At 65.3% G+C, this 25,063-nt stretch overlaps 5 protein-coding genes across 5 annotated transcripts; 3 read left to right on the top strand and 2 right to left on the bottom strand.

Moving 5' to 3' along the window:
- The first annotated feature begins 378 nt into the window (after nt 1-378).
- Nucleotides 379-2,614, top strand: PYM1 (PYM homolog 1, exon junction complex associated factor). The gene is made up of 3 exons (XM_052669757.1): nt 379-664; nt 1,224-1,317; nt 1,765-2,614. Exons 1-3 carry the CDS (start codon nt 634-636, stop codon nt 2,258-2,260), a joined length of 621 nt encoding a protein of 206 aa, XP_052525717.1. The 5' UTR covers nt 379-633; the 3' UTR covers nt 2,261-2,614.
- On the bottom strand, nt 2,437-5,277 carry LOC128074171 (transmembrane protein 198-like). Its single transcript, XM_052669759.1, has 4 exons — nt 5,114-5,277; nt 4,257-4,800; nt 3,704-3,799; nt 2,437-3,638 (listed from the first exon to the last, which is right to left on the bottom strand). Exons 1-3 carry the CDS (start codon nt 5,232-5,234, stop codon nt 3,733-3,735), a joined length of 732 nt encoding a protein of 243 aa, XP_052525719.1. The 5' UTR covers nt 5,235-5,277; the 3' UTR covers nt 2,437-3,638; nt 3,704-3,732.
- Nucleotides 5,278-6,049: 772 nt separating this feature from the next.
- Nucleotides 6,050-9,471, bottom strand: LOC128074169 (tubulin alpha-1C chain). Its single transcript, XM_052669756.1, has 4 exons — nt 9,356-9,471; nt 8,274-8,496; nt 8,048-8,196; nt 6,050-7,090 (listed from the first exon to the last, which is right to left on the bottom strand). The coding sequence occupies exons 1-4, from the start codon at nt 9,356-9,358 to the stop codon at nt 6,116-6,118; spliced, it is 1,350 nt and encodes a 449-aa protein (XP_052525716.1). The 5' UTR covers nt 9,359-9,471; the 3' UTR covers nt 6,050-6,115.
- A 3,845-nt stretch (nt 9,472-13,316) lies between these two features.
- TUBA1A (tubulin alpha 1a) lies at nt 13,317-17,095 on the top strand. The gene is made up of 4 exons (XM_052669755.1): nt 13,317-13,423; nt 14,523-14,745; nt 14,823-14,971; nt 15,920-17,095. Exons 1-4 carry the CDS (start codon nt 13,421-13,423, stop codon nt 16,898-16,900), a joined length of 1,356 nt encoding a protein of 451 aa, XP_052525715.1. The 5' UTR covers nt 13,317-13,420; the 3' UTR covers nt 16,901-17,095.
- LOC128074167 (tubulin alpha-1B chain) lies at nt 13,317-23,312 on the top strand. Its single transcript, XM_052669754.1, has 4 exons — nt 13,317-13,423; nt 21,027-21,249; nt 21,349-21,497; nt 22,146-23,312. The coding sequence occupies exons 1-4, from the start codon at nt 13,421-13,423 to the stop codon at nt 23,124-23,126; spliced, it is 1,356 nt and encodes a 451-aa protein (XP_052525714.1). The 5' UTR covers nt 13,317-13,420; the 3' UTR covers nt 23,127-23,312.
- Nucleotides 23,313-25,063: the final 1,751 nt, after the last annotated feature.

Below are 25,063 nucleotides of genomic sequence, written 5' to 3'. Positions count from 1 at the left end.
GGCACAGCGCCGGGGCGGGGTCCGCTCCTCTCCGCTCCCTGCCGGGCTCGCACCTGTCCCGCGCTCACGGGGGCCGCTTCCGTTGTACCTTAAATCGGCCGGGGGGCTGGCAGGGGTCTGGGACTGGAGGGGGGGGCAGAGGAGAACGGGAAGAGGTAGAAGGGGGCACGTGTGGAAATCCCCGCGGCAATCGCAGCGCGGGGCCGGGCCGCATCCGGACTGCCCCGGGGATGCGGCGCTGGAAGGAAGGGCAGTTTGTCGTCGTCGTCGTCGTCGTGTCCCCCCCCCCCCCATAGTGAACCGCATGATGCTGCGGTGCGGGGAGCCCCGACCCTCCTTGTTCCCCAAACACGGGCTGCCCCGTGACGCCGAAGCGGGGCGCGACCGGCCCCGAAGGCTCGGTTGAGGCGGGTTATCCCCCGGTCACCCCGGACCCGCAGCGCGGGCACTTTCTAGCCAGGCATCACCGCAGCTAAACCCCGCACCCAGCGACTCCGCACAAAACGGAGCGCTGCGCCTTTAAAAACAAAATGGCCGCCGCCTCCCGCGAATCTCCCCAATCCCCTGTCCGGACGCCGCGCCGCTACTTCCGGGGGCGGGGCGTGGGGGCCGGAAGTGTATCGCGCACGCAAGATGGCGACTCCCTATGTGACTGATGAGACCGGTGAGTGCGCCGCGGTGCGGGCCCGCCGCTGCGGGACGGGGTCGGGCGGCTTCGGCGCTGCGGAGCGGGGATCTGCAGGGCGCGGTGAGGCCGAGGCCGCGCCTGGGGGCGGCGGGGCGGCTGCGCTCCGCGGGCTGGGCTCCGTCCCTTCTCTCCGTGGGCTCGGTTCCGTTCTGCTTTTTCCCTGTGGGTCCGCGCCGCGGCCCCATTTCTGCGTGGCGTTTCCCACAACGCACACCGTGGGCTCGGACCTCCCCATACGTTCCCTGTAGGGTCAGATCTTCTTCCTATGTTTTCTCTGGGGTCAGATCTTCACCCTGAATTCTTTACGGGCCAGTATCTCCCCCCACACACGCTCTCTATGGGGTTACATCAGTCCCCCCGTGCTCTCCGTGGGGTCACATCTCCCACTCCTGTGTTTACTCCCATCCTCCCATGTCCCTGCAGGGCCGGTCCCTTCCCTTCCCCCCAGAACGGTACCAGGTGCCGGGCAGCCCCCAGCCCCGTGGGAGGAGCAGCCCCTTGTGCCCCCCACCCGACGTTGCTTTCTCCCCCATAGGGAAGTACATCGCCTCTACGCAGCGCCCTGACGGCACCTGGCGGAAGCAGCGGCGCGTGAAGGAGGGCTACGTGCCACAGGAGGAGGTGCCGGTGTAAGTGGGGCAGGCAGCCAGGTGTGGGGTCCTGGGGTGGAGCCCCATTGCTGGCATCAGAGCGATGGTGTCGGTGTGCCCAGGATCCCAAATTTGGGCACTTTGTGCTGTTACCTGCGCCCCGCTGGGGCTGTGGGTGCGTGGCAAGGCTGAGAGACCCCAGTGTCTCTGAACCAGGTCACATATTGAGGTCTCAGTCTCTTTCCAGGTGCCTGAGCACTTCTGACCCCCTTAGCCCTTAGCTGAGTCCTGATGGTACGTATCTGGCTGCTCCTCTGCGCAGAGCTGGGCTAAGCCACGGCCATGAGGACGTCCTGAGGAGCTCAGGGCAGTGCTGGAGCTGAGCTCTGGGTCAGGGCTGTGCTGTGCTGATGGCGAGGCCGGAGGTGGTGAGGTTTGCAGCTCCACGGGGGCAGCAGTGCCGTCACTGCATCTCCTCCCATGCAGGTATGAGAACAAATACGTGAAGTTCTTCAAAAGCAAGCCTGAGTTGCCCCCGGGGCTGAGCCTGGAGCCCAACGCCCAGCCCGGCAAGCAGCCCAGCAAAGCGGAGGGCGGGGAGAGCGGACTGTCCAAAACAGCAAAAAGGAACTTGAAACGCAAGGAGAAGAGGAAGCAGCAGCAGGAGAAAGGCGAGAGGGAAACAGACGAACTGATCCAATCGCTGGACAAGGTCTCCTTGTCGGGGGGCAGCGGCGGGGACACGAGAGCGGCCGCACCGCAGCCGGCCTGCAGCGCCCAGAGCTCCGCTGACGGGGAAGCCGCAGCCTCAGAGAAAAGCAAGAAGATCAAGAACCTGAGGAAGAAGCTGCGGCAGGTGGAGGAGCTGCAGCAGCGGCTCGACTCTGGGGAGATAAAGCAGCCGACCAAGGAGCAGCTGGAGAAGCTGGGCCGGAGGAAAGCCCTGGAGGAGGAGCTGCAGGAGCTGGAGCTGGACTTGTGAGGGGGGGCCGTCGTGGGGCCGGCGTCCCCAGCGCAGGCTGTCTGGACTGAGCGCCGGCCCCTCTTTCCCGGGGTTTTGTTTTGGGTGGGTGCCGTCGTTTTTCCACAACAGTTGTTTTTCGGTTTGTTTCTTTGTTTCCCAGCTATCAGTGTTAGGAAGTCGGCGACTCTCAGATACCTCTCTCCTTTTTAAAGTTTATTCGGGGGAGCCGGGCAGGGCTGGTGCTGCGGGGGAGGCGGGGGCAGCAGCTCTTCCTTGACTTCTTCCCCAGCCCCTCGCATTCTGTGTTACGGCCTGTCGTCCTCTTCCTTTTATTTTTAAGAGCGCAATAATAAAATTGCAGTAGTGACCCCGCGGCAGGAGCTCAGCTCTGCCTTTCCCTGCTGAGGACGTGCAGGGATCCCCCCGCGCTCCCCAGCCCCCTCAGCCCGCCCAGCCAACACCAGCATCACTTCTGGGAGCTGCGTGGGGCACAGCTGCCTTTGTGTCCCGTGAGCAGCGTTGGAGCGTCGGCCCCCTCTTGTGCCCCATTTTCTGGGTGGCCCCGCGCTCCGGCTTGGCACCAGCCCACGTCCTGCTGCCCGTCGGGAGGGACGGCGCTCGTTCTGCCCCAACCCTGCGCTGGGCTCTGCTGGGAGACGGGGTTTGGGTTCATCCTGCGTGGGGCTGAGCAGGGAGAGCTGTGGTCGGTCCCGGGATCGGGGAGGTGGTGCATGGGGATGGAGCCGGGAAGTTTGAGATGGGAGAGATGATGTCCATAAGGGGACATCATGGGGGATTCTGGGGGTCGCTGGAGCATGGAGGAGGAGGTGTGGGGGGTCTAGGGAGCTCAGGGCTCACAGATGGGGGTGTTGGTGGTTTGGGGGATGCAGGAACGGGCAGCCCAGGTGGTCGGTGGAGCTGGGGGCCTCGTGGCAGCAGGAATGGGGGTATAACAGGTTTGGGAGTCGGAGAGGGGAGCTGGAGGCATTCAGAACACTGTAGCTCAGGTACAGCAGTGCGTGCACAGCACTGTGTGCGTCCTACAGAAATTGCTGTGGGGAGTTATTTGCTATGAAGTCTTTCCTTGCCCTGGAGCGAGAGTAGAGCTGAACCTCTCTGGAGCTGACAGGGAGCAGGGATCGCAGTGGGTGTGGGGCTGGTTGTGGGGCAGGAGCTCCCATTTACCCTATGAGGATGCCCTGTTATTATTTGCCTGCTTAAAAAGGGCAGGCGTGGTGGGGGGACAGCAACCCACAGCGGGTGGGGGGCACAGGGGCCTCTCAGAGGTGGCCTGGAGGCACCGAGGTGGCGAAGGACACAGCGGAGCCACAGCCATCACTGGGGGTCCCAGCCGGGTCCGGGGGGCTGCGTTCTCCAGCTGCAGGTCCCACGAGCTCTGGGGGTGGAAAGGGGTGTCAGCGGTGGTGCGGGGCCCCCCCTGCTCCCCCAGCACAAACTCACCGAGGCCAACGTGTTGCACAAGCCGTGTGTCACTGGGCCAGGCTGGTGGCAGTGGCTGCACTTGGAGGGGGTTCGGTTCTGCTGGCATTTGGCTTCCTGCTGATGGAGGTGCAGCAGCTGCAGTCATTTCTGGCACCAACTGAGGATCACTGTAGGGAGGGGGCTCGGCACCGGCCCCTGCCATCACCCCCAGCCCCATGGCCATCTCCTCAGTCCCTATGCTGCCCCCATTGCCGTCTCCACCTCCCTCATCATTTCCATCACCTTCCGTGTCCCCTTCCCCACCTCCGCTGCCCCACGCTCATCATGCACACCCTATAACAGTTCCCATCCCCATCCCATCCCAGTTCACTCCTCACCCTATCCCATTCCACCTTCCATCCCCACACCTATTCCCATTTCCATCTCAACCCATCCAAGCCTCCATCCCCACAGCCACCCCACCCCATCCCATCCCAACCCAATCCCAATCCCAATCCCTAACCCCATCCCATTGCCATTCCCACCTCCTCCCCACAGCCATTCCCACCCCACCCCTCCCCACCCTCCTCACCGTTGCTGCAGCAGGACACCAAGCAGGCTGAGCGCCGGCCAAAGCCCCAGCACGACCCAGCTGTACCAGCAGAGCTGCCCCACCGCCGCCATCCGCAGCCTCTCGGAGACGTGGAGCACCAAAGCAAACCCCTCCACGAAATAATCCACACACACCGCCACCACGGCGGCGCCGAGGACGGCAGTGGCCAACGTGGTCAGCGCTTTGGGCCACCGCAGGGCCAGCAGGGCGCAGAGCAACGCCGGGCCCAGCAGGACCCCCACCAGCACCCACGGGCTCAGCGGCGGCACCAGCGGCGCAGCAGCTGCCAGCACGGCCGCGGCCAGCAGCAGCCCCAGCAGCAGCCCGGTGGAGAAGAGCCCGACGCTGCGCAGCAGAGCGGTGACCAACCCGCAGAGCGAGCCGATGGCCAACGCGATGCCTGCGCTCACCTCCAGGCTCAGCCGCGTCTCCAACACGCGCTCCTTGTAGCACAGCAGGAAGATGGTGCTGGAGCCCAGGAGCAGCCCCGAGGTGAACATGATGGCTTTGAAGCAGCGATGGCCTGCGGGGGATGCGGGGCTCAGTGGGGGCTGCGCCGCGGTGTCCCCGGTGCCACCCCCCAGCTGCGCCCCGTGGACGCATCCTGTCCTGTCCCCGCTGCCAAATGTGTTCCGTGCAAACGCCCCATTGCACCCCACAGTGCCTGCCGTGCCAGCCCCTGTCCATGCACCACGTGTCCCACAGTGTCCCCAGTGCCATCCCCCATGGACACATCCCGAGGTGGCCCCGCGTCACACCCCACAGCCTCCCCCTGGTATCTCCTCCCCCTACCCCCGGCGGTGCCCCCCCGGCGCTGTGCCACCCCCACCCCTCACCAACGCAGCCATAGAGAAGGCCGAGGACGCAGCCGAGGGCGCAGAGGACCGCCGGACCGGGCTCATAGTGCAGCCATGGCTCCAGGCGGCAACGCGGCTCCGCGGGGGCTCCGGGCTCCATCCCGGGCCGGGGAAGGGGGCGGGCGGGGGTGAGGCTGTGCTGGGGGCGGTGGAAGCGCCCAGAGGGAGCCCCGCTCCGCTCCCCCCCATTCGCGCATCTGGCGGCGGGGCCACATCTGGGGCGGGGAATCGGAGGAGGGCGGGAGGGGCCGGGGGGAACCGGGGGCTCTGAGAACATCGGGAGCAGTGGGAGGGGGTCGGGAGGGGCGAACTCTGGAGCCACCGCGGCTGCAGAGTCGACTCCATTGCTGGGGACACAGTGAGGAACTACGGGGGGGTGTGTGCTGGGGGGAGGGGGGGTCTTCGGGACACACTCGTGTACCCTGGGACAGCCCAGAGCATTCCTAAGGTCCTCCTTGCGACCCCCTTCCCCCCCCCCAGAGGACTCCAAGGGTCCCCATCGGCACCCAGGACCCCCCAGCCGCTCCCGGAGCTCCACACGTGGCCCGAAGCAGCCGCGGACCCCCGGCACCACCCGGACCCGCGGGCACCGCTATGCTGCCCCCTGCTGGCCGAGGGGAGGCACCGCACGACCAGCGGGGCGCCGCTACTCCGTGCCGTTGTGCGCATGCGTGAGGCCGTCTGGAGGACTTAGAGCAGCAGAGTTGGGCGGACTGGCGGCGCAGAGCGGTAACTGCGCAGGGACGCCACTTCCGGATTTCAGCGCGAAACTGTCGCTTCTCGAAGACCAAAAGCATGGAGCCGGCCGGAGCGGGGGCACAGGGCGGTGCGCAATGCCGTGTGCACGAACAGCGCATAGAGATCCAGGACGGCAACCCCCAGCACAGCCCACGGACAATAAGCCAGAGCCAAACCTGTGAACGTTGCAGCTTTATTGAGCCCCACAGTGCAGCAGCCCAGAAAGGCACTCATTGGAATCTATCAGTACTCCTCCCCATCCTCCTCGCCCTCCACGCTGTCAGCCCCCACCTCCTCGTAATCCTTCTCCAGGGCAGCCATGTCCTCCCGCGCCTCCGAGAACTCCCCCTCCTCCATGCCCTCCCCCACGTACCAGTGCACAAAGGCTCGCTTGGCGTACATCAGGTCGAACTTGTGGTCCAGGCGCGCCCAGGCCTCGGCGATGGCCGTGGTGTTGCTCAGCATGCACACGGCGCGCTGCACCTTGGCCAGGTCCCCCCCGGGCACCACGGTGGGCGGCTGGTAGTTGATGCCCACCTTGAAGCCGGTGGGGCACCAGTCCACAAACTGGATGCTGCGCTTGGTCTTGATGGTGGCGATGGCGGCGTTGACGTCCTTGGGCACCACGTCCCCGCGGTACAGCAGGCAGCACGCCATGTACTTGCCGTGCCGCGGGTCGCACTTCACCATCTGGTTGGCCGGCTCGAAGCACGCGTTGGTGATCTCGGCCACCGACAGCTGCTCGTGGTAGGCCTTCTCGGCAGAGATCACCGGTGCGTACGTGGCCAGGGGGAAGTGGATGCGCGGGTAGGGCACCAGGTTGGTCTGGAACTCCGTCAGGTCGACGTTCAGAGCGCCGTCGAAGCGCAGCGAGGCCGTGATGGAGGACACGATCTGGCTGATGAGGCGGTTCAGGTTGGTGTAGGTGGGGCGCTCGATGTCCAGGTTCCTGCGGCAGATGTCGTAGATGGCCTCGTTGTCCACCATGAAGGCGCAGTCGGAGTGCTCCAGCGTGGTGTGGGTGGTGAGGATGGAGTTGTAGGGCTCCACCACGGCCGTGGACACCTGCGGGGCCGGGTAGATGGAGAACTCCAGCTTGGACTTCTTGCCGTAGTCGACCGACAGCCGCTCCATCAGCAGCGAGGTGAAGCCGGAGCCGGTGCCGCCCCCGAAGCTGTGGAACACCAGGAAGCCCTGCAGCCCCGTGCACTGGTCAGCCTGCGGGGACACAAGAAGGGGTCAGGTGGGATCCAGGCAGCTGCGCAGCTCGGCCCTTCCTCTCATGGCCTCGTGAGGACATTCTGGAGGTGCTGCTTTTGGGGGTCTCTGTTGGTAGGAGGCACCAGGGTGATGGGGCACCGCCAGCCGTTTCAATCTGCTGCCCCTTGAGGCGTGGATCCCTTTGGGGGACACAGCCTGTGCGGTGGTGGCACTGGGCAGATTGGGGGAAGATGCATGAATTGGGGTTCAGAGCAGCTCAGCCTCAGTCATGGCCTCGCATCCCACGCTTGTGCACCATGCCTGTCCTGAGCCATCCTGCTTCAAGCTGATGTGCCAGCATCGCCTGCAGCACAGCCAGCAGCACCACAGCTCTGCTGCTGGTGTGGGAATAGAAGTTCAAAGCAATGGGGCAGCAGCACCGGTCCAACCGGCCCCATAGCGGCGGCGACACCCACACAGAAGCCCCAGGTCCAGCCACAAGCAGACAGGTTGGCACCAGGCGCAGACGGCCCTGGGGGTGGTGTGGGGAGGGGACGGCGCTGACCCATCCGCCCTGCCCTGTCCCTCTGAGGCAGCCCCACCTGCAGTGCTTAATGCTGCTGACAGTGTGAGAAGGAGCTGCTGATCCCCACCCCATTCACCTTCCCTCACCTTTAGGTGGGGACTCGCCCAAGGAGACTTAGTATGGAGGGAATCTTCACACGACCCATGAGAAGGAAAGTGAGGTTTTCCAAAGACAGGAGCTGCCCTGCGCCCCGCAGGCCCATCGCACACCCACAGCCAACACAGTTGCTATGCAGGCTGCAGCAGCAGCACACCGCAGCACCCAGAGGTGCGGGCTCAGTGTCCCACCCACCGCAGGAGGAGGAGGAGGGGGTCCCATAGGAGGGGGTCCCATAGGAGGGGGTCCCACGCTCCCGCTGCCTGGGGGCCCCAACGACGCGCCGTACCCACCAGCTTGCGGATGCGGTCCAGCACCAGGTCGATGATCTCCTTGCCGATGGTGTAGTGCCCCCGGGCGTAGTTGTTGGCCGCATCCTCCTTGCCCGTGATCAGCTGCTCGGGGTGGAAGAGCTGCCGGTACGTCCCCGTGCGCACCTCATCTGCGGGCACCGCCAGCGCCGTCAGCACCGCCACGGCCCCCCCTCGGCCCCCCCAGCCCCCAGCCCGCCCCGCTCACCGATCACAGTGGGCTCCAGGTCCACGAATATGGCACGGGGCACGTGCTTGCCAGCCCCCGTCTCGCTGAAGAAGGTGTTAAAGGAGTCGTCCCCCCCGCCGATGGTTTTGTCGCTGGGCATCTGCCCGTCGGGCTGGATGCCGTGCTCCAGGCAGTACAGCTCCCAGCAGGCATTGCCGATCTGCACGCCCGCTTGGCCCACGTGGATGGAGATGCACTCACGCTGCGGGGGGACGGAGGGGGTTTGGGTGCCGCCCTGCTGCGCCCCAGCACTGCGGAGCTCGAGGCGGGGATCTGCCCGCGGTCACCCCTGTGTTCTCACACTTCTTCTGGGACAGCAGCTCTCAAATTTGGGGCTGTCTGACCCAACTGCTGTGCTGCATTCGTCAGTGCACAGCTGGAAGCGGCTTTTCCCCGTCGTTTTTCCCAGTTGTACTGGGATGGGGACACCGTTTGGGACACCCTGCCCTACAGCTCTGCCGCGTGCTGCCTCCCCTTCTTCAGGGCTGAGCTTAGGGCTCTCTCCTGTTCCACCCCAGCTGCTCTGGGATGCGGTGCTCTGCCATTCTTTTCCCCACCAGTCAGTGCCCCACATCGCAATCCCAATGCCCACAGCTCAGCCCAGCCCCACAGACCCATGTCGAGGCTCAGGGTGGGGCAGGAGCAAACTCCAAAGGCCACGAGTGCAGAGTCAGAGACTCATGTAGGATCCGGCAGCTCCGCAGGGCTCTGCCTGGGTGGAAAACAGGCGCTGCCCCACGCGTGACTCACATCCACGGGGATCCACGAGCGACCCCACACACCTCACTCCCAGGCAGCACCCAGGAACAGGAACGCACGGTTCCCACTTCCCCTTGTCTAACTATTACTCACCTAAGTCCTGCAGCCCCCACCCCGCAGACCCCGACCCCCAACTCGCGCAGCCTCCCCCCCCCCACATCTCCATGCCCTATCCACAATACACGTGGTTCCAGCGACCCCCGACCCCACGCACTGCCCACGTGAGTTCCGCAGCCCTTCCACGCCGGAATCCTCCCAACCCCGCGCACAGGGTCCCACAGCCCACCCGTGTCCCCCCTCACCATGGCCGCTCACTACCCGACCCGTTATGAAGCCGCCGGTGAGAGGAACAGAGAGAAGCCCCCTCCCCCGGACCGCCCTTATATACCCGAGGGGGCGTGGCCTCAATGGTGCGGGACACGCGTGGGCGTGACCCTGACGCCCCGCCCCCTTCAGACACCGCCCTCATCACGCTCCGCCCTTTCCGCCCCGCCCCGCCTTTGATTGGTCAGATCGAACGTCGGATGCGGGAGGGCGGGACTTTTTCCAGGGGGCGTGGTCTGTGGGTGCAGCCAACGGGATGTGGGGGCGTGGCCTATCGGGCGACGGGCGTGGTTTGAGCAGAAGGGGCGGGGCGTTCCCAGGAGGGGCGCGGAGGGGCTGCAGGCGGACCCCAACGCGGGGGGTCCCGGTGCCCCCCAGCCCCAGTCCTGCAAAGGCGGAACCGGGACCCGGGGGGGCTGAGGGGCCCCGCTGTCCCCGTGTCGCCGTTCCCGTGGGAATCCCCGCGGGGCACCGCCGCGCCGTCTCCTTTTCCCGCTGCCGTCGCCTTTGTTCCTCCGCCAGCGCCGGGGGGGGGCATTTCCACGGGGCGGCAATGGCGTGGGGGGCGGGGGGGGCAGATCCTGTAGGGCTGGAGGAGCGGGCCGGGGGGTGGGGAGAGCACCTCGTGGGTCACCTCAAGTCTGGCCTCGGGCTGCGGGTGGGGACCGTTTGGGGTCACATTCCCAGGGTTTGGGGATCTCCGTGCCCCCCCGGGTGGGGCTTTGGGGGGGGGGGGGGCGGGGGGGAATGCTGCCCCTCTATTTAAGGGCCCCGAGGACTCAGTGGGGGGGAGCAGGATGTTCCCAGAGCCGAGGGAGCCCTCTGCCCCAGGGGGGGTCCTGAGTGCGGTGTGTCCCTGCAGTGCCACTACGATCCCCTGTGTGCCTGGGGGTCCACCTGCCCCATGGCTGCACCCCCACAACCCGAACAGCACCGGGATTCCATCCCCACCCCCCACTTTACCCAGTGTCCCCCCCACACCCTCAGTGCTGGCTCCTCTATAGGATCGCAGCACCCCGTGTCCCCCAGTGCTGCCCACTGCTCCTCCCCAGTATCGCCAGAACTCCCCTCGCCGGGGACCCCCCTCCCTCCCTATGGGGATGCACCAATTCCATCATCACCCCCCAGCTCCCCCTTCCCCCCCCCCCCCCCGGCTCCCCCCAGCCCCATCTCTCCGTCGCAGCCGCCGCCCCGTGCCTTTATCCCTGCTTTTGCCGCAATGCGGTGCCGCACCTGCAGCCCCCTCCCCACATCCAGACAGACGTGGCCCCCCCTCCCCCCACACCCTTAACCCTGTGCTCCCCCTATTCCCGCTCTCTCATCATCCCATGGGTGTTGGGGAGGGGGGGGGGTGGGACACCCAAACTGCGTGGACAAAGAGGTGACCCCCCTCCCCCCCCATAGATGTCCTGTAATGCTGCGATAGAGACCCCCACCCAATTCCAGGGAGGGGACACAGAGGTCACCCTGTCAGGTTGGGGGCCCCCCACCTCCGCCGTACCCCCAGGGCCCCATCCCTCAGTCTGGGTGAACATGTCACATCGATGCTCAGGGGACAGACAGACAGACAGACAGAGCTGGCGGGCACAGGCGTGGGGGGGGGGGGAGTGTGGGCAGAGCCAGGATCCTCCACCAGCCCCACACCAACGCCATGACCTCCCCTGCAGTGGGGGAAGCGGGGTTGGGTGGTGAAGGGGCTGCAGTGGGGCTGGGGGGCTCCGGGGGGGGGAGGAGGTATGGGGGGGGGGGGCATGGCCACTGTGCTGGGTTGTGTCTGGGCTGCAAACACAGCAGGGGCCCAGCAACAGTCACCAGGAGCTGCTGCGTTGCTACCAACAATCAACACAGCACAGGCGGCCAGGAGTTGGTGGGGGGGCACTGGGACTTGGGGGGGGGGGGGGCACTGGGAGCTTGGGGAAATGGAGCCTCCCCCCCCCCCCCCAACATCACAGACTGCTGTGCACTGCAGCTGTGCACTGGAAAGAGAGGGGGAGGGGGGGAGGGTTGTGTCTCCCCATAGCAGAGCACTGAGGGGTTGGGAGCTGGAGGGGGGGGGAGGGGGGAGCAGGGGTAGTTTTAACCCCCCCCCAGCAGTACAGTGGGGTCGGATGGGGGCTGTGGGATGGAGTGACCTCCTTGCAGCAGTATGGGGGGGCATTGAGGTCTCAGACCCCCCCCACACCCAGTCCTGCCCCCCTGACCAGCCTCCACCTCCTGCATTCCCTTTGACTGGACCCCCCCGCATCCCGCGAGGTGATGGAGGCAGGGAGGGGGGATATGGGGGGGGTCGCAGCCCTCATCCTAGCAACCCGTCTCCTAGCAACCCTGTTACTTAGCAGCGGGCAGCGCTGGTGGCGAGTGGCCTTTCATACCTAATGAGGTGGGAGGGGGCTGGGGGAGACCCCCCCCAGAACTCAGAGCCCATCACCCTTCACGCTGCACCACCCTGGGGGGGGGGGACGACGGGACTGAGCCCCCAGAACCCCAGGCCCCCCCCCCACCAATGCCTTGGGGACATTGAAGGGCACCTCCCATCCCTGAGCTACGGTTTGGGGCCGTATTTCCCATTCCTGGGGGGGTCAGAACTCCACAGAGCTCCCACACGGAATGGCTGTGGGATCAGCCGGGGGGAGCCCAATTTTTTTTGGGGGGGGGGGGCACAGCCTGACTGGGGCAGCGTCAGCCTTTGTTCTGGTGGGCGCTGCCCGGCTCGCGGCTCCTCTTTGTCTGCAGCCCCACACTCCTGCAGGGGGGGCGGGGGGGAGCCCAGCCCTGGTTTAGCAGCACCCCAAAAGCACCGAGGGAGGGGGGCAGAGAGGCGAGGAAATGGGAACGAAGACGTGGAGCGTCCCAAAAATGCACGCGTTGTATGAGAAAAGCAGAAAGAAATCGCGATTTCCCAGCTTTTGGGGGGTGGGGAGGGGGTGATGCAGGCAGCTCCACCTGCAGCACCCTGGGTCACAACCCCCCCCCCCCCCAAATAAAAAAGGCACTGGGAGATGTGCAGGAACCCCTGGAGCTGGGGAGGATGGCGGTTCGGGGTGGGGGGCTGCAGCAGACTGGGGGGGGTCAGGGTGGTCCAGCTGTGTCCCGAACACCAACTGCTGCAGAGCGGCTGCTGTCGGACCTGGAGCTGTTCTGGGGGCTGCGGGGGTCCAGGGGCTTTTCTGGGGTTTGGGGGGGGCAGATCGGCCTGGAACAGCCCGGGATTCCCCTTCTGTGGGCCTCCAGGGGCTGCGGTGTGCGCACAAAGGCCGACAGGGATGGGCGCGGGGCCACGGATGCGGCGGGGGCCGAAGGACGGCTGGGAAGCGGGGCACTGGGGCACAGCCAGGAGCGGGGACAGCGGCAGTTCCGGGAATGGGGACAGGGATGCGGCCAAAACGAGGACAGTGACCCGGTTCAAACGGGGACCGGGGCGTGGCCGAGGATGGGGACGGGGATACGGATGGGGATTGGGGCGCTGGGACGCTGTCACGGCTGGGACAGCGATGTGGTTGGAAACGGGGGCCGGGATGGGGATGGGAACGGGGACACAACCAAGTCAGGGGCCGGGGATGAGGTCAGTGCCACAGCTGAGATCCGGAGCGCTGTGGCACAGCTGGAAACGGGGAGCAGGGCGCGGTTGCGGCCGATGGCACTGAAGGGGACGGGGTCCGAGGATGGGGACTCGGACGGGGACGGAGGTGGGGGAGCAGGGATGGGGACGTGGGAGCGGAGCGCGATGCGGAACGGAGCAGGGAGCGGCGATGGAGCGGTGATGGAGCGGTGATGGAGCGGTGGTGGCGGCGGTCCCCTCCGCATCCCCCGTCCCCCCCCGCCCCGCCCCGCCCGCCCTTTGTCTGCGGCTCCGGTGGGGCGGGGGGAGCCATTACCTCATCCCCGCACACCAATGGCCGCCGCCGGGGCCTCCTCCCCCCGCCCGGCTCCGCTCCGCCCCGGCGGCCCTATAAAGCCCCGTTCCGCCGCCCGGCTCTGCCGCGTCTCTTACATCGACTGCCTCAGCGTCGTGCTGTGAGAAAGCCCCGGAGCGAGCAGCCGCCATGGTGAGCACCGGGGGGGGGGCAGCGGGGTCGGGCTCTGCTCACCTTCCCCCCCATTCCCTTCCTTTTGTTCCTTTTTTTTGTTTTGTTTTGGTTTTTTTCCCCTTTTTTGGTTCTTTTTCCCCCTCCTTTGCTGCCGCGGAGCCCATCGTGAGGTCACCGCGAGGGGCTTCGCGGACAAAACGCGGCCCCGCCCGGTGCGCGGGGAGGGGGATGGAGGCCCCTCTGTCGGTGCGATCCCCGTTAAACCGCATCGTGTCCCGTTAATCCGGGCAGATGGGGCCTCGGTGCCGCGTCAGCTTCGGGTGTGGTCCCCGTTAAATCATGGGGGGGGTGGGTACCCTCGAATCGGAGCATTGAGGAGGAATGGGGCTCCCTCCGTAGCGACTCTGCAGAGGCTGTAGCCCCCCGTTAAATGGGGTTGGGGGCTGTTAGGATCCGTTACGTGGGGTAAAATGAGCCCCGGTGCCGAGTCAGCAAAGGGCGTGGCCCCCGTTAAACCGAGACGGGGAACACCGGGTCCCTTTAAATAGGCTGAGATGGGACCCGCCGGTACCGGCTCCGCGCTGGGCGTGGCTCCCGGTTAACGGAGCACAATGGGAGCCCCGTTCTCCGGTTCTGAGCCCGTAAGGGCGTGGTCCCGGTCCGATAGAGCAGAATAACGCAGAGGCTCCGCCGGGTGGGGCGATGGTTAAACTGGGACCCCCCCCCCCCCCCAACCACCCCCGGCAGAATCGAGTGCCAGCGCTGAGCCCCCAGCCTTCAGCCTCGTGTCCCCAGAGGGCAGGGCGTGGCCCCGGCCCCACGGGCAGCGTGGGATCCATTGCTGAGCCCCCAACCCACGGTGGGTGGGGTTACAGAGCTGCATGGAGCCCCCCGGTGCCGAGCCCCCCATCGGGGTGTGGCGGCGCCGCAGCCCAGAACAATGGGCTGCGATGGGGTCGATGCAGCCTTGGCGGCCCGGCGCTGTTCCAGCCGCCAGAGGGCGCGCTGCTCAGCCCACCCGAATGAACGGCATTGGATCGGGGATGGGGGGGGGGGGGGGGGGGGGAAACGCACATCGCGGAGCCGGGGGGTGACGCTGCCCCATGTCCACCCACAGCGTGAGTGCATCTCCATCCACGTGGGCCAAGCGGGCGTGCAGATCGGCAATGCCTGCTGGGAGCTGTACTGCCTGGAGCACGGCATCCAGCCCGACGGGCAGATGCCCAGTGACAAAACCATCGGCGGGGGGGACGACTCCTTCAACACCTTCTTCAGCGAGACAGGGGCTGGCAAGCACGTGCCCCGTGCCGTCTTTGTGGACCTGGAGCCCACTGTGATCGGTGAGCGGGGCGGGCTGGGGGCTGGGGGGGCCGAGGGGGGGCCGTGGCGGTGCTGACGGCGCTGGCGGTGCCCGCAGATGAGGTGCGCACGGGGACGTACCGGCAGCTCTTCCACCCCGAGCAGCTGATCACGGGCAAGGAGGATGCGGCCAACAACTACGCCCGGGGGCACTACACCATCGGCAAGGAGATCATCGACCTGGTGCTGGACCGCATCCGCAAGCTGGTGGGTACGGCGCGTCGTTGGGGCCCCCAGGCAGCGGGAGCGTGGGACCCCCTCCTATGGGACCCCCTCCTATGGGACCCCCCCCCCCTCCTCCTGGGGTCAGCGGGGCTGGGTGGGTGGTGTGATGAGGACAAAGGCTCTGTTCCTCTGTCTCGCCCTCCCTTCCAGACCCAGCCAGGCTGGATTTAGATTGAATATATTAATTAATGGTAATCCTGTTGTGCAGGCTGCCATTGGCTGGCAGCGTGCCGCGGTGCAGCTGCGGTGTTGGAGCTGCTCCACAGCGCCGCGTCCCCCGGCGTTGCTGAGCTGTGCAATTCCTCCTTTGTTCCCCTGCCCACCCCCCCCCTGCCTCCAGCCCTGGCTGCAGCCACATCCAGCTGCACTTAGAGGGGTTGGAACCCCAGGGGTTGTGGGGGTGGAGGCAGAGCCGAGGGCTCCCACTCCCGTCCCGACAGCGTGGCCAAGAGCTCAGCGCAATCTGCTCCCTGTGCACCCACCCATGGGTGGGGGAAGCTGAAGGCATCTGCCCTCCACTCATGAGGCTCTGTGCCCATGGGGCTTCCCCAGGGGATCTGTGCTGACTGATGGTGGATGGAGGTAACCCTCACCCTGTCCTGCTACTGGAAATCCCCCCCAGTGTCCTCTAGAGGACGTAAAGAGGAAGGACCAAGTTCTGCAGTTGTCCAGAGTGAACAAGACACCACTGTGGTGCTTTCCCCCAATCTGCCCAGTGCCACCACCGCACAGGCTGTGTCCCCCAAAGGGATCCACGCCTCAAGGGGCAGCAGATTGAAACGGCTGGCGGTGCCCCATCACCCTGGTGCCTCCTACCAACAGAGACCCCCAAAAGCAGCACCTCCAGAATGTCCTCACGAGGCCACGAGAGGAAGGGCCGAGCTGCGCAGCTGCCTGGATCCCACCTGACCCCGTCTTGTGTCCCCGCAGGCTGACCAGTGCACGGGGCTGCAGGGCTTCCTGGTGTTCCACAGCTTCGGGGGTGGCACCGGCTCCGGCTTCACCTCGCTGCTGATGGAGCGGCTGTCAGTCGACTACGGCAAGAAGTCCAAGCTGGAGTTCTCCATCTACCCGGCCCCGCAGGTGTCCACGGCCGTGGTGGAGCCCTACAACTCCATCCTCACCACCCACACCACGCTGGAGCACTCCGACTGCGCCTTCATGGTGGACAACGAGGCCATCTACGACATCTGCCGCAGGAACCTGGACATCGAGCGCCCCACCTACACCAACCTCAACAGGCTGATCGGGCAGATCGTGTCCTCCATCACGGCCTCGCTGCGCTTCGACGGCGCTCTGAACGTCGACCTGACGGAGTTCCAGACCAACCTGGTGCCCTACCCGCGCATCCACTTCCCCCTGGCCACGTACGCACCGGTGATCTCTGCCGAGAAGGCCTACCACGAGCAGCTGTCGGTGGCCGAGATCACCAACGCGTGCTTCGAGCCGGCCAACCAGATGGTGAAGTGCGACCCGCGGCACGGCAAGTACATGGCGTGCTGCCTGCTGTACCGCGGGGACGTGGTGCCCAAGGACGTCAACGCCGCCATCGCCACCATCAAGACCAAGCGCACCATTCAGTTTGTGGACTGGTGCCCCACCGGCTTCAAGGTGGGCATCAACTACCAGCCGCCCACCGTGGTGCCCGGGGGGGACCTGGCCAAGGTGCAGCGCGCCGTGTGCATGCTGAGCAACACCACGGCCATCGCCGAGGCCTGGGCGCGCCTGGACCACAAGTTCGACCTGATGTACGCCAAGCGAGCCTTTGTGCACTGGTACGTGGGGGAGGGCATGGAGGAGGGGGAGTTCTCGGAGGCGCGGGAGGACATGGCTGCCCTGGAGAAGGATTACGAGGAGGTGGGGGTGGATTCGGTGGAGGGCGAGGGCGAGGAGGAAGGAGAGGAGTACTGAGGGTTCACGCGGTGCTGCTCGCACAGGGAACAATCCTGGTCATCCCCACCCCACCCCTCGGGTCTGTAGCGGTGTGCGCTGCTGTCTGTGCTGTTCTATGGTCTGTGGTTCAATGGAAAGTCTGTTACAGACCCCCCCCACCTCCCCAGTCCTCTCCTGTGTGTCTCAATGAATAAAAAGCATTCCCTGTCTTAAGCTCTGTGTCCGAGTGCTCTGTGCTGTGATGCTGGGATAACCCCCCTGTTCCCCTTCATCAGTTGTGGTGCTGCTGGGGGTGGGCTGAGCTCAGCACCCTCAGACCCAGTCTGTCCCTGGGGGTCACCCACCTCCTTCACCCCCTGTGTGTGGGGCAGAAGATGGGGGGGATGGGGGTGGAGGTGCTGGGCCGCGGCCATTCATGAGGTTCCGTGGGAGCTGCGCGACTTTGTGAATGGGATCCATGGGTTCATTCATACCTTGGGGCGGGCAGACAGCCGGCCTGGGGGGGCCAAAGAGGGGACACATCACAGCCCCTCATGGGGGGGCAAAGGGTGGGCACAAAATGCCCCTATGCTGCACAACCCCCCTTCCTCTTCCTTCCCCCCCCTTGGAGTGAGATGATGTTCCCCAATGGGAATCCTCTGCAGTGGGCAGCAGTGGGGTTTGCTTCCCTCTCCCCCCCCTTTCATGCTGTGCTTTGTGGCTGCAGCAGGACCCAGACAGCCTTACAGCACCCAAAAACATGCAGCCTGCAGGTGGGGGGGGGGTAATGTGGGGAGGGGGCACGGACCAGTGCTTGCTGATGGGAAGCACAAAGCGTTTCCTCCTTTCTACCTCACTTTCCTTTAATGAAACTCCTGCCTGTCCCAGCCCACGTTTTTGGGGTTTGATCTTCTCTCCCACCCCATCTCGCCATGGTGATGCAGCAACCCTGCGCTGCCCTCCTCTCTCACCCTCCACCATACAAGCAGTGCTGCCCCATCCCAACCCCACGTGTTGGTGCCAACCGTCCCCAGTGCAGCATCACAGCAATCCCTGCGGCGCCGGTTCCTGCAGTGCTGCTGTCACCTGAAACGGGGGAAGGAAACTCTGTGACCCCACGATGGCGTTAGAAAGCAGCACTCCTTTATCCCTCACCCTATGGAGCAGACGATGCTCTGGCAGCTCAGCCTCTACATCTGAACAGTGAGGACAAACCTGTGCAGCATCCTGGAGCTCATTTTTATCCACAACTCCATAAATGCTGACGGCCCTCTGGCCATTAACACCCATGGTGCTCCTCTGCCTACCTGACAGACCTTCCTACCCCAGCTGCCTTTCCCCAGCTTGGCAAACTTCAGTGGCTCGTTGGGCCACAATGAGCGACTTGCAGAACATGAAATCCAGGGAAAATGTCCCTGCCCATTGGGTGCAAAAGATAAAAGCCGTCTGTTGTGACTGCGGTGCTTCTTGGGAGGCAGGATGAAGAGAAAGCAAGGCTGTTCGCACAGCAAAGAGGGAAGAGGATGCTTTAGGAGCAGGGCTCCTGGGTTCCTTTTGCTTAATGGGAGGCGTTGGCCCTTACCCTGCGATCCTGATCCGCACTGCTGAACAAATGCAGCAGCACCCAGCTCCACATCTGCTGCTGGTGCCCCCCGTGACCCCCCAGGGCCGGTAGAAACCCCAACCCTAAACCTAAAGAGGGGGGGGGGGGGGGCACCCATGTGCTGGGGGAACAGAGCTGCGTCCACAGCCCCCCCCCACCCCAAAAGGCTGGCAGGAAGAGGAAGCGCTCCGCTCGGGCTGGGGGCAACGCAGCCCGATGTGGAGGTGGGGGCCGTCAGCCACAACCCCCATTGCCCCTCCCCCCCCCCCCCCCCCCCGCCGTGCTCACAGCGCAACGCGATGCGAACCCAGCGTGCAGCAGCGCGGCGTTCGGGGGGTGGCACACACACAGGACCCCCCGCTTATCCCCACCCCAACCCCCATTATTCCCCCCCCCCCGCCCGGGGCTCTCCCTTCCTCATAGCCGCCATTTCGCGGCCGGCGGCCATGAGGCAGCGCCACGTCAGCGCAGCACTGCTGCAGTGCGGCCGTGGGGGGGGGAAACGACGACACTACAAGGGGGGAGGGTCTCTCGGGCTCCGGTGTACTGGAAGCAAAAAGCACCGGGGGTGGAGGGGGGGGGCGACGTTGCGACCCTCATGGTGGGATGGGGGAAGGGTGAAGGGGGGGGGGGCAGCGTACAGATGGCAGCGGGGCGGGGGGGGGGGGGTACAGATGGGCAGGGGGCCCCCTGGGGAGCTGGGCTTTGGGGGGGGGGCAACGCGGAAGCGGATTAAAGGCTCTGGGCGTTGGAGGGGGGAGCACGTGCTGTATATCCTCCCTCCCTCCCCCCCCGCACTGGCGCAGTTTTCCTCTGCAGCAAAACCGCACCGGGGCGGGCGGGGATATGCGGGGGGATGAGGGGGGGTATTAATGGCTGTTGCTTTCGTTCCCCCTTCCTCCCTCCCCCGTCGCAGTAGGGCGGGCAAAACGCAAGGACGGACTGCGAGGGGGGGGGCGATCCCTGTAGTAATTCACCTCCCCCCCCCCAATCCCCAGACCCCTTTTGCTGCTGCAGGTGGGGGCTGCGCCGCACTGCGGGGGGGGGGGGGCAGGGCGAGTCGCCCACTCTGCAGATGGGGGAGGAAGGTGGAGCGCGCCACGAGGTTCAACCAATCAGCGCTGGAGGTGTTTTGATGGGCGGTCGCGGCAGCCAATGGGAGCGCGGGAGCTGCCCGCTGCTGTTCCTCTATATTAACCGCGCGCCCGGGAGCGGTTGCAGTCGGAACTTGCGACGACTCTTTGCGTCGGGCCGAGTACCGCAACCATGGTATGGGGCGGGGGGCAATTAGGGGTAATTAGAAGGTAGGAGCGATGGGTGGGTGATGAGTGAGTGCGCAAGTTGCGGGGGGCTTTGGGCAGTGGAAGCTGGATGTAGGAGATGAGGGGGGGTACGGAAATGGGAAAAAGGATTGGGGGGAATTTGGGGACGGGGTGAAGGATGGGGGAGCAGGAATGAAGGGGCTGAGCTGAGAAAGGAGAGGGGAGTAACGGGGTGGGGGTGAATGGGAACGGGCGGATGGGGTGAAAAGGGGCTGGGGGCGCAGAGCGGGAGTTAAGGCGGGATGGGGGCTGGAGGAGCGGATGGGGCAGAGCGATGGGGGGGCGCAGAGCGGGAGCTGGGGCTGCCGCCTCACCCCGAGGCCCCACCGGGGCCCCCAGCACGTGGTCCCGCATCCCCTCCAGCCCCCCCCAGTCGCTCGGTGGGGGCGGGGCGTGTGCTCAATTTTGGCGCCAAGTCCGGACCGTTAGGGGTTTCCCGCGCGCGGGAAGGTGCGGGTGCGCTCCTCCCCCCCGCCCCCCATTCAACCCCGCCCTCTGCCGCACAAAGCCCCCAAATCCCCCCCCCCCCCCCCCGGGCTGCCCCCGTTCCCTTTCCTGTCCCGCTTTGCTCCGCGCACCCATCCGAGGGCGGCTCGGCGCCGACGCGTGGGGCTGATTTTCCCCCCCCCCCCCCGGGGGTTCCGTGCCCCTCCCGTAACGCTTGGGCTCCCCAGCCCCCCATCCTGGGCGCCATCTGCCTCTCCGCAGAGGAATGCGAGCAGGTGCTGCCCTGTGGGTGCGGCTGGGAACGTGGGGGTGGGGGAGCGGCACAGCAGCTGGACCCCCCTCCCCCCCCCCCCCCATCCCGCCCCATCGCACCCTGCGCTCGCGCTGCATTCACTCGGTGGCCACGTGGTTTCCCCGCCGTGCCGCAGTGATGGCAGCGCTGCTTCCTCGTCCTCGGTGCCGCCCCCTCCCTCGGCTGGGAAATGCCGCCCTGCGCCTCGGCTGGGGTCCCTCCCACCCTGCTATGGGGGCTCGGTGCGCGGCTGGCCCCAAACACCCCTTCGTTCCCCCCCCTTCCCCGTGGCCCCGTTGCTGCCTATGGAGATGGCGCTGAGCCCTGTGTGTCCCCCCGGGGCTCAGGCTGGCCCATGGTGACACTGAACCCCGCTGGTGCTGCGTGTCCCATCCCAGGACAGTGGGAAAGTAGGGACAACTGCGGGCAGATCCCTGCCTCGAGCTCCGCAGTGCCGGGGCGCAGCAGGGCGGCACCCAAACCCCCTCTGTCCCCCCGCAGCGTGAGTGCATCTCCATCCACGTGGGCCAAGCGGGCGTGCAGATCGGCAATGCCTGCTGGGAGCTGTACTGCCTGGAGCACGGCATCCAGCCCGACGGGCAGATGCCCAGCGACAAAACCATCGGCGGGGGGGACGACTCCTTCAACACCTTCTTCAGCGAGACGGGGGCTGGCAAGCACGTGCCCCGTGCCGTCTTTGTGGACCTGGAGCCCACTGTGATCGGTGAGCGGGGCGGGCTGGGGGCTGGGGGGGCCGAGGGGGGACTGAGGGGGGGCCGTGGCGGTGCTGACGGCGCTGGCGTCAGCTGCCCTGCGCCCGCAGATGAGGTGCGCACGGGGACGTACCGGCAGCTCTTCCACCCCGAGCAGCTGATCACGGGCAAGGAGGATGCGGCCAACAACTACGCCCGGGGGCACTACACCATCGGCAAGGAGATCATCGACCTGGTGCTGGACCGCATCCGCAAGCTGGTGGGTACGGCGCGTCGTTGGGGCCCCCAGGCAGCGGGAGCGTGGGACCCCCTCCTATGGGACCCCCTCCTATGGGACCCCCTCCTATGGGACCCCCTCCTATGGGACCCCCTCCTCCTCCTCCTGCGGTGGGTGGGACGCTGAGCCCGCGCCTCTGGGTGCTGCGGTGTGCTGCTGCTGCAGCCTGCATAGCAACTGTGTTGGCGGTGGGTGTGCGATGGGCCTGCGGGGCGCAGGGCAGCTCCTGTCTTTGGAAAACCTCACTTTCCTTCTCATGGGTCGTTTGAGGTTTCCTTTGACGTGGACTCTGATCCTTCTGTATGCAGTGCTTATGAGCAGCTGCTCTGAGTGCTTAACTCCTTCAGGGACGCTCATGCTGACCCTGCGTCCCTGCAGTGCTCTCCCTGTGGGTGGGGGTTGCTGCCAGCTCCTGCCCACTCATCTCTGTGGGCTCTCGGCTCCTGGAGGTGCCTTGCTGTCCTCCGATTGCTTACAGCCCAATGGGGGCCAACGCTTCCTCGTGTTTGTGGTGCAAGATGTATCAAAGGGCTGAGACAGCTGGGTCGCACTTCCTAGGCAAGTCAGCAGCGATGTGAATTTCGGACACTTGGCGGTGATGTGACGCCTTTTGCCGTTGTTCTTTTGCAGGCTGACCAGTGCACGGGGCTGCAGGGCTTCCTGGTGTTCCACAGCTTCGGGGGCGGCACCGGCTCCGGCTTCACCTCGCTGCTGATGGAGCGGCTGTCGGTCGACTACGGCAAGAAGTCCAAGCTGGAGTTCTCCATCTACCCGGCCCCGCAGGTGTCCACGGCCGTGGTGGAGCCCTACAACTCCATCCTCACCACCCACACCACGCTAGAGCACTCCGACTGCGCCTTCATGGTGGACAACGAGGCCATCTACGACATCTGCCGCAGGAACCTGGACATCGAGCGCCCCACCTACACCAACCTGAACCGCCTCATCAGCCAGATCGTGTCCTCCATCACGGCCTCGCTGCGCTTCGACGGCGCTCTGAACGTCGACCTGACGGAGTTCCAGACCAACCTGGTGCCCTACCCGCGCATCCACTTCCCCCTGGCCACGTACGCACCGGTGATCTCTGCCGAGAAGGCCTACCACGAGCAGCTGTCGGTGGCCGAGATCACCAACGCGTGCTTCGAGCCGGCCAACCAGATGGTGAAGTGCGACCCGCGGCACGGCAAGTACATGGCGTGCTGCCTGCTGTACCGCGGGGACGTGGTGCCCAAGGACGTCAACGCCGCCATCGCCACCATCAAGACCAAGCGCAGCATCCAGTTTGTGGACTGGTGCCCCACCGGCTTCAAGGTGGGCATCAACTACCAGCCGCCCACCGTGGTGCCCGGGGGGGACCTGGCCAAGGTGCAGCGCGCCGTGTGCATGCTGAGCAACACCACGGCCATCGCCGAGGCCTGGGCGCGCCTGGACCACAAGTTCGACCTGATGTACGCCAAGCGAGCCTTTGTGCACTGGTACGTGGGGGAGGGCATGGAGGAGGGGGAGTTCTCGGAGGCGCGGGAGGACATGGCTGCCCTGGAGAAGGATTACGAGGAGGTGGGGGTGGATTCGGTGGAGGGCGAGGGCGAGGAGGAAGGAGAGGAGTACTGAAGGCTCACAACGTTTTGCTCTTGCTCACCCAGACAACCAAGGTAGTTCCCTCCCCACCCCTCGGGTCTGTAGCGGTGTGCGCTGCTGTCTGTGCTGTTCTGCTCTGTGTTTCAATGGCAGGTCTGTCACAGACCCTCCCTTCTTCTCCTGTGTGTCTCAATGAATAAAAAGCTTTCCCTGTCTTAAGCTCTGTGTCTGGTTGTTCTGTGCTGTGATGCTGGCATGACCCCATTTTCCCCCACTCTGTTGGTGGTGGGCTGAGCTCAGCACCCTCAGCCCCGGCTCTGCCCTTGGCCCCCTGTGTGTGGGGCAGAAGATTGGGGGGGGGAGTGGGAGGTGCTGGGCTGTGGCCATTCATGAGGTTCTGTGGGAATTGCACGTTTTTGTGAATGGGAACCATGGCTCCATTCATAGCCAGGGGTGGGCAGTCGCAGCCATCCTGGCTCCTGTGGCCTAATGGGGGGGGGGCTACAACTGGGAGCATTTCTCATCCCCCTTGTGAGGGGGACAAACAGGTGAGGCCTCACAGCAGGGGCTGGGATCGCATCCCTTGCCTGCGCTCCATCTTTTCATCTCCCAGTTTGTATTGATAGGGGGAGTTTCCTCAGCCCTGTGCTTGGGTTTGTGGAGCTTCATGAGGTTTTTCCACTATCAGATTAATCTTAAATTTTTGCTGACCTTGAGTTGTTTTTCCCCAGCTTGGCAAACTTCAGTGGCTCGTTGGGCCACAATGAGTGATTTCCAAAACATGAAATCCAGGGAAAATGTCCCTGCCCATTGGGTGCAAAAGATAAAAGCCGTCTGTTGTGACTGCGGTGCTTCTTGGGAGGCAGGATGGAGAGAAAGCAAGGCTGTTCGCACAGCAAAGAGGGAAGAGGATGCTTTAGGAGCAGAGCCCCCAGCACAGGAAGGACGTGGAGCTCTGGGAGCGGGTCCTGAGGCGCTGAGATGAGCGGGGGGCTGGAGCAGCTCTGTGTGAGGAAAGGCTGAGGGAACTGGGCCTGTTGAGCTGGGAGCAGAGAAGCTGCGGGGGGACCTCGTGGTGGCCTTCAGTGCTTGAAGGGAGCGGAAAAACAGGAGGGGGAGCGGCTGTGTGTGAGGGGGGGTGGTGATGGGACGAGGGGAATGGCTTGAAAGTGAGCCAGGGAGGCTGAGGTTGGATGTGAGGTGGAAGTTCTTCACACGTGCTGCCCAAGGAGGCCGCGGGTGCTCAATGGTGGCTCTGGGCAGCCTCTGGTTGGCGACCTGCACACAGCAGGAGTTGGGAGCCCCATTACAGCCCGGGGGTTTCTCCCGTGTGCTGGGGGAGCAGTGCTGCGTCTCCACAGTGCTGAGTGCCCCCCTGTGTCCGCAGCCCCTCCCAGTCCCCATCCCCGGACCCCTTTTGCTGCCCGGACCGGGGCTGCACCGCTCTGTGGGGGAAGGGGAAAGGGCAGATCTCCCACCCCGCAGTTTGAGGGGGGGAGCTTGGAGCGCGCCACGAGGCTCAGCCAATCAGCGCCGGGGATGGTTTGAATGGCGGCGCGAGAGCCAATGGGAGCTCGGTGCGCTAGCGCGCCCCGCCCCTTTTCTATATATAAGAGCGCTCCCAGGGGCTGCAGCCTGGAATTTGGGGGGTTTTTTGCGTTGGGCCGGGCAGCCGCAGCCGTTGTGTGGGGCGAGGGGTCTGGGGGGTGTGCGGAGGATAGGATTATGGGATGGAGAGGTGGATGGATGGAGGGAAGGAACACAAACTGGGGAGGGGGTTCAAGAAAGCAGGAGGGGTTAGGAGATGGGGAAGAAGAGTTGGAGGTTGGGGGGAATAGGGGCCGAGGTGAAGAATTGGGGAGCAGAAATTGAGCGGGGTCTGTGCAGAGGAGGGGATGGGGAGCAATGGGGGAGGAAAGAGTAACAGGGACTGACGGGGTGAAAAGGGGCTGGGGATGGTAGAGAAGGAA

Source organism: Tympanuchus pallidicinctus, unplaced genomic scaffold, assembly GCF_026119805.1.
Source record: "Tympanuchus pallidicinctus isolate F22 unplaced genomic scaffold, pur_lepc_1.0 scaffold82, whole genome shotgun sequence".
NCBI lineage: Eukaryota > Metazoa > Chordata > Aves > Galliformes > Phasianidae > Tympanuchus > Tympanuchus pallidicinctus.
The sequence above is the reverse complement of the archived record's forward strand: the minus strand, read 5'-3'. Positions and strand labels throughout refer to the sequence as shown.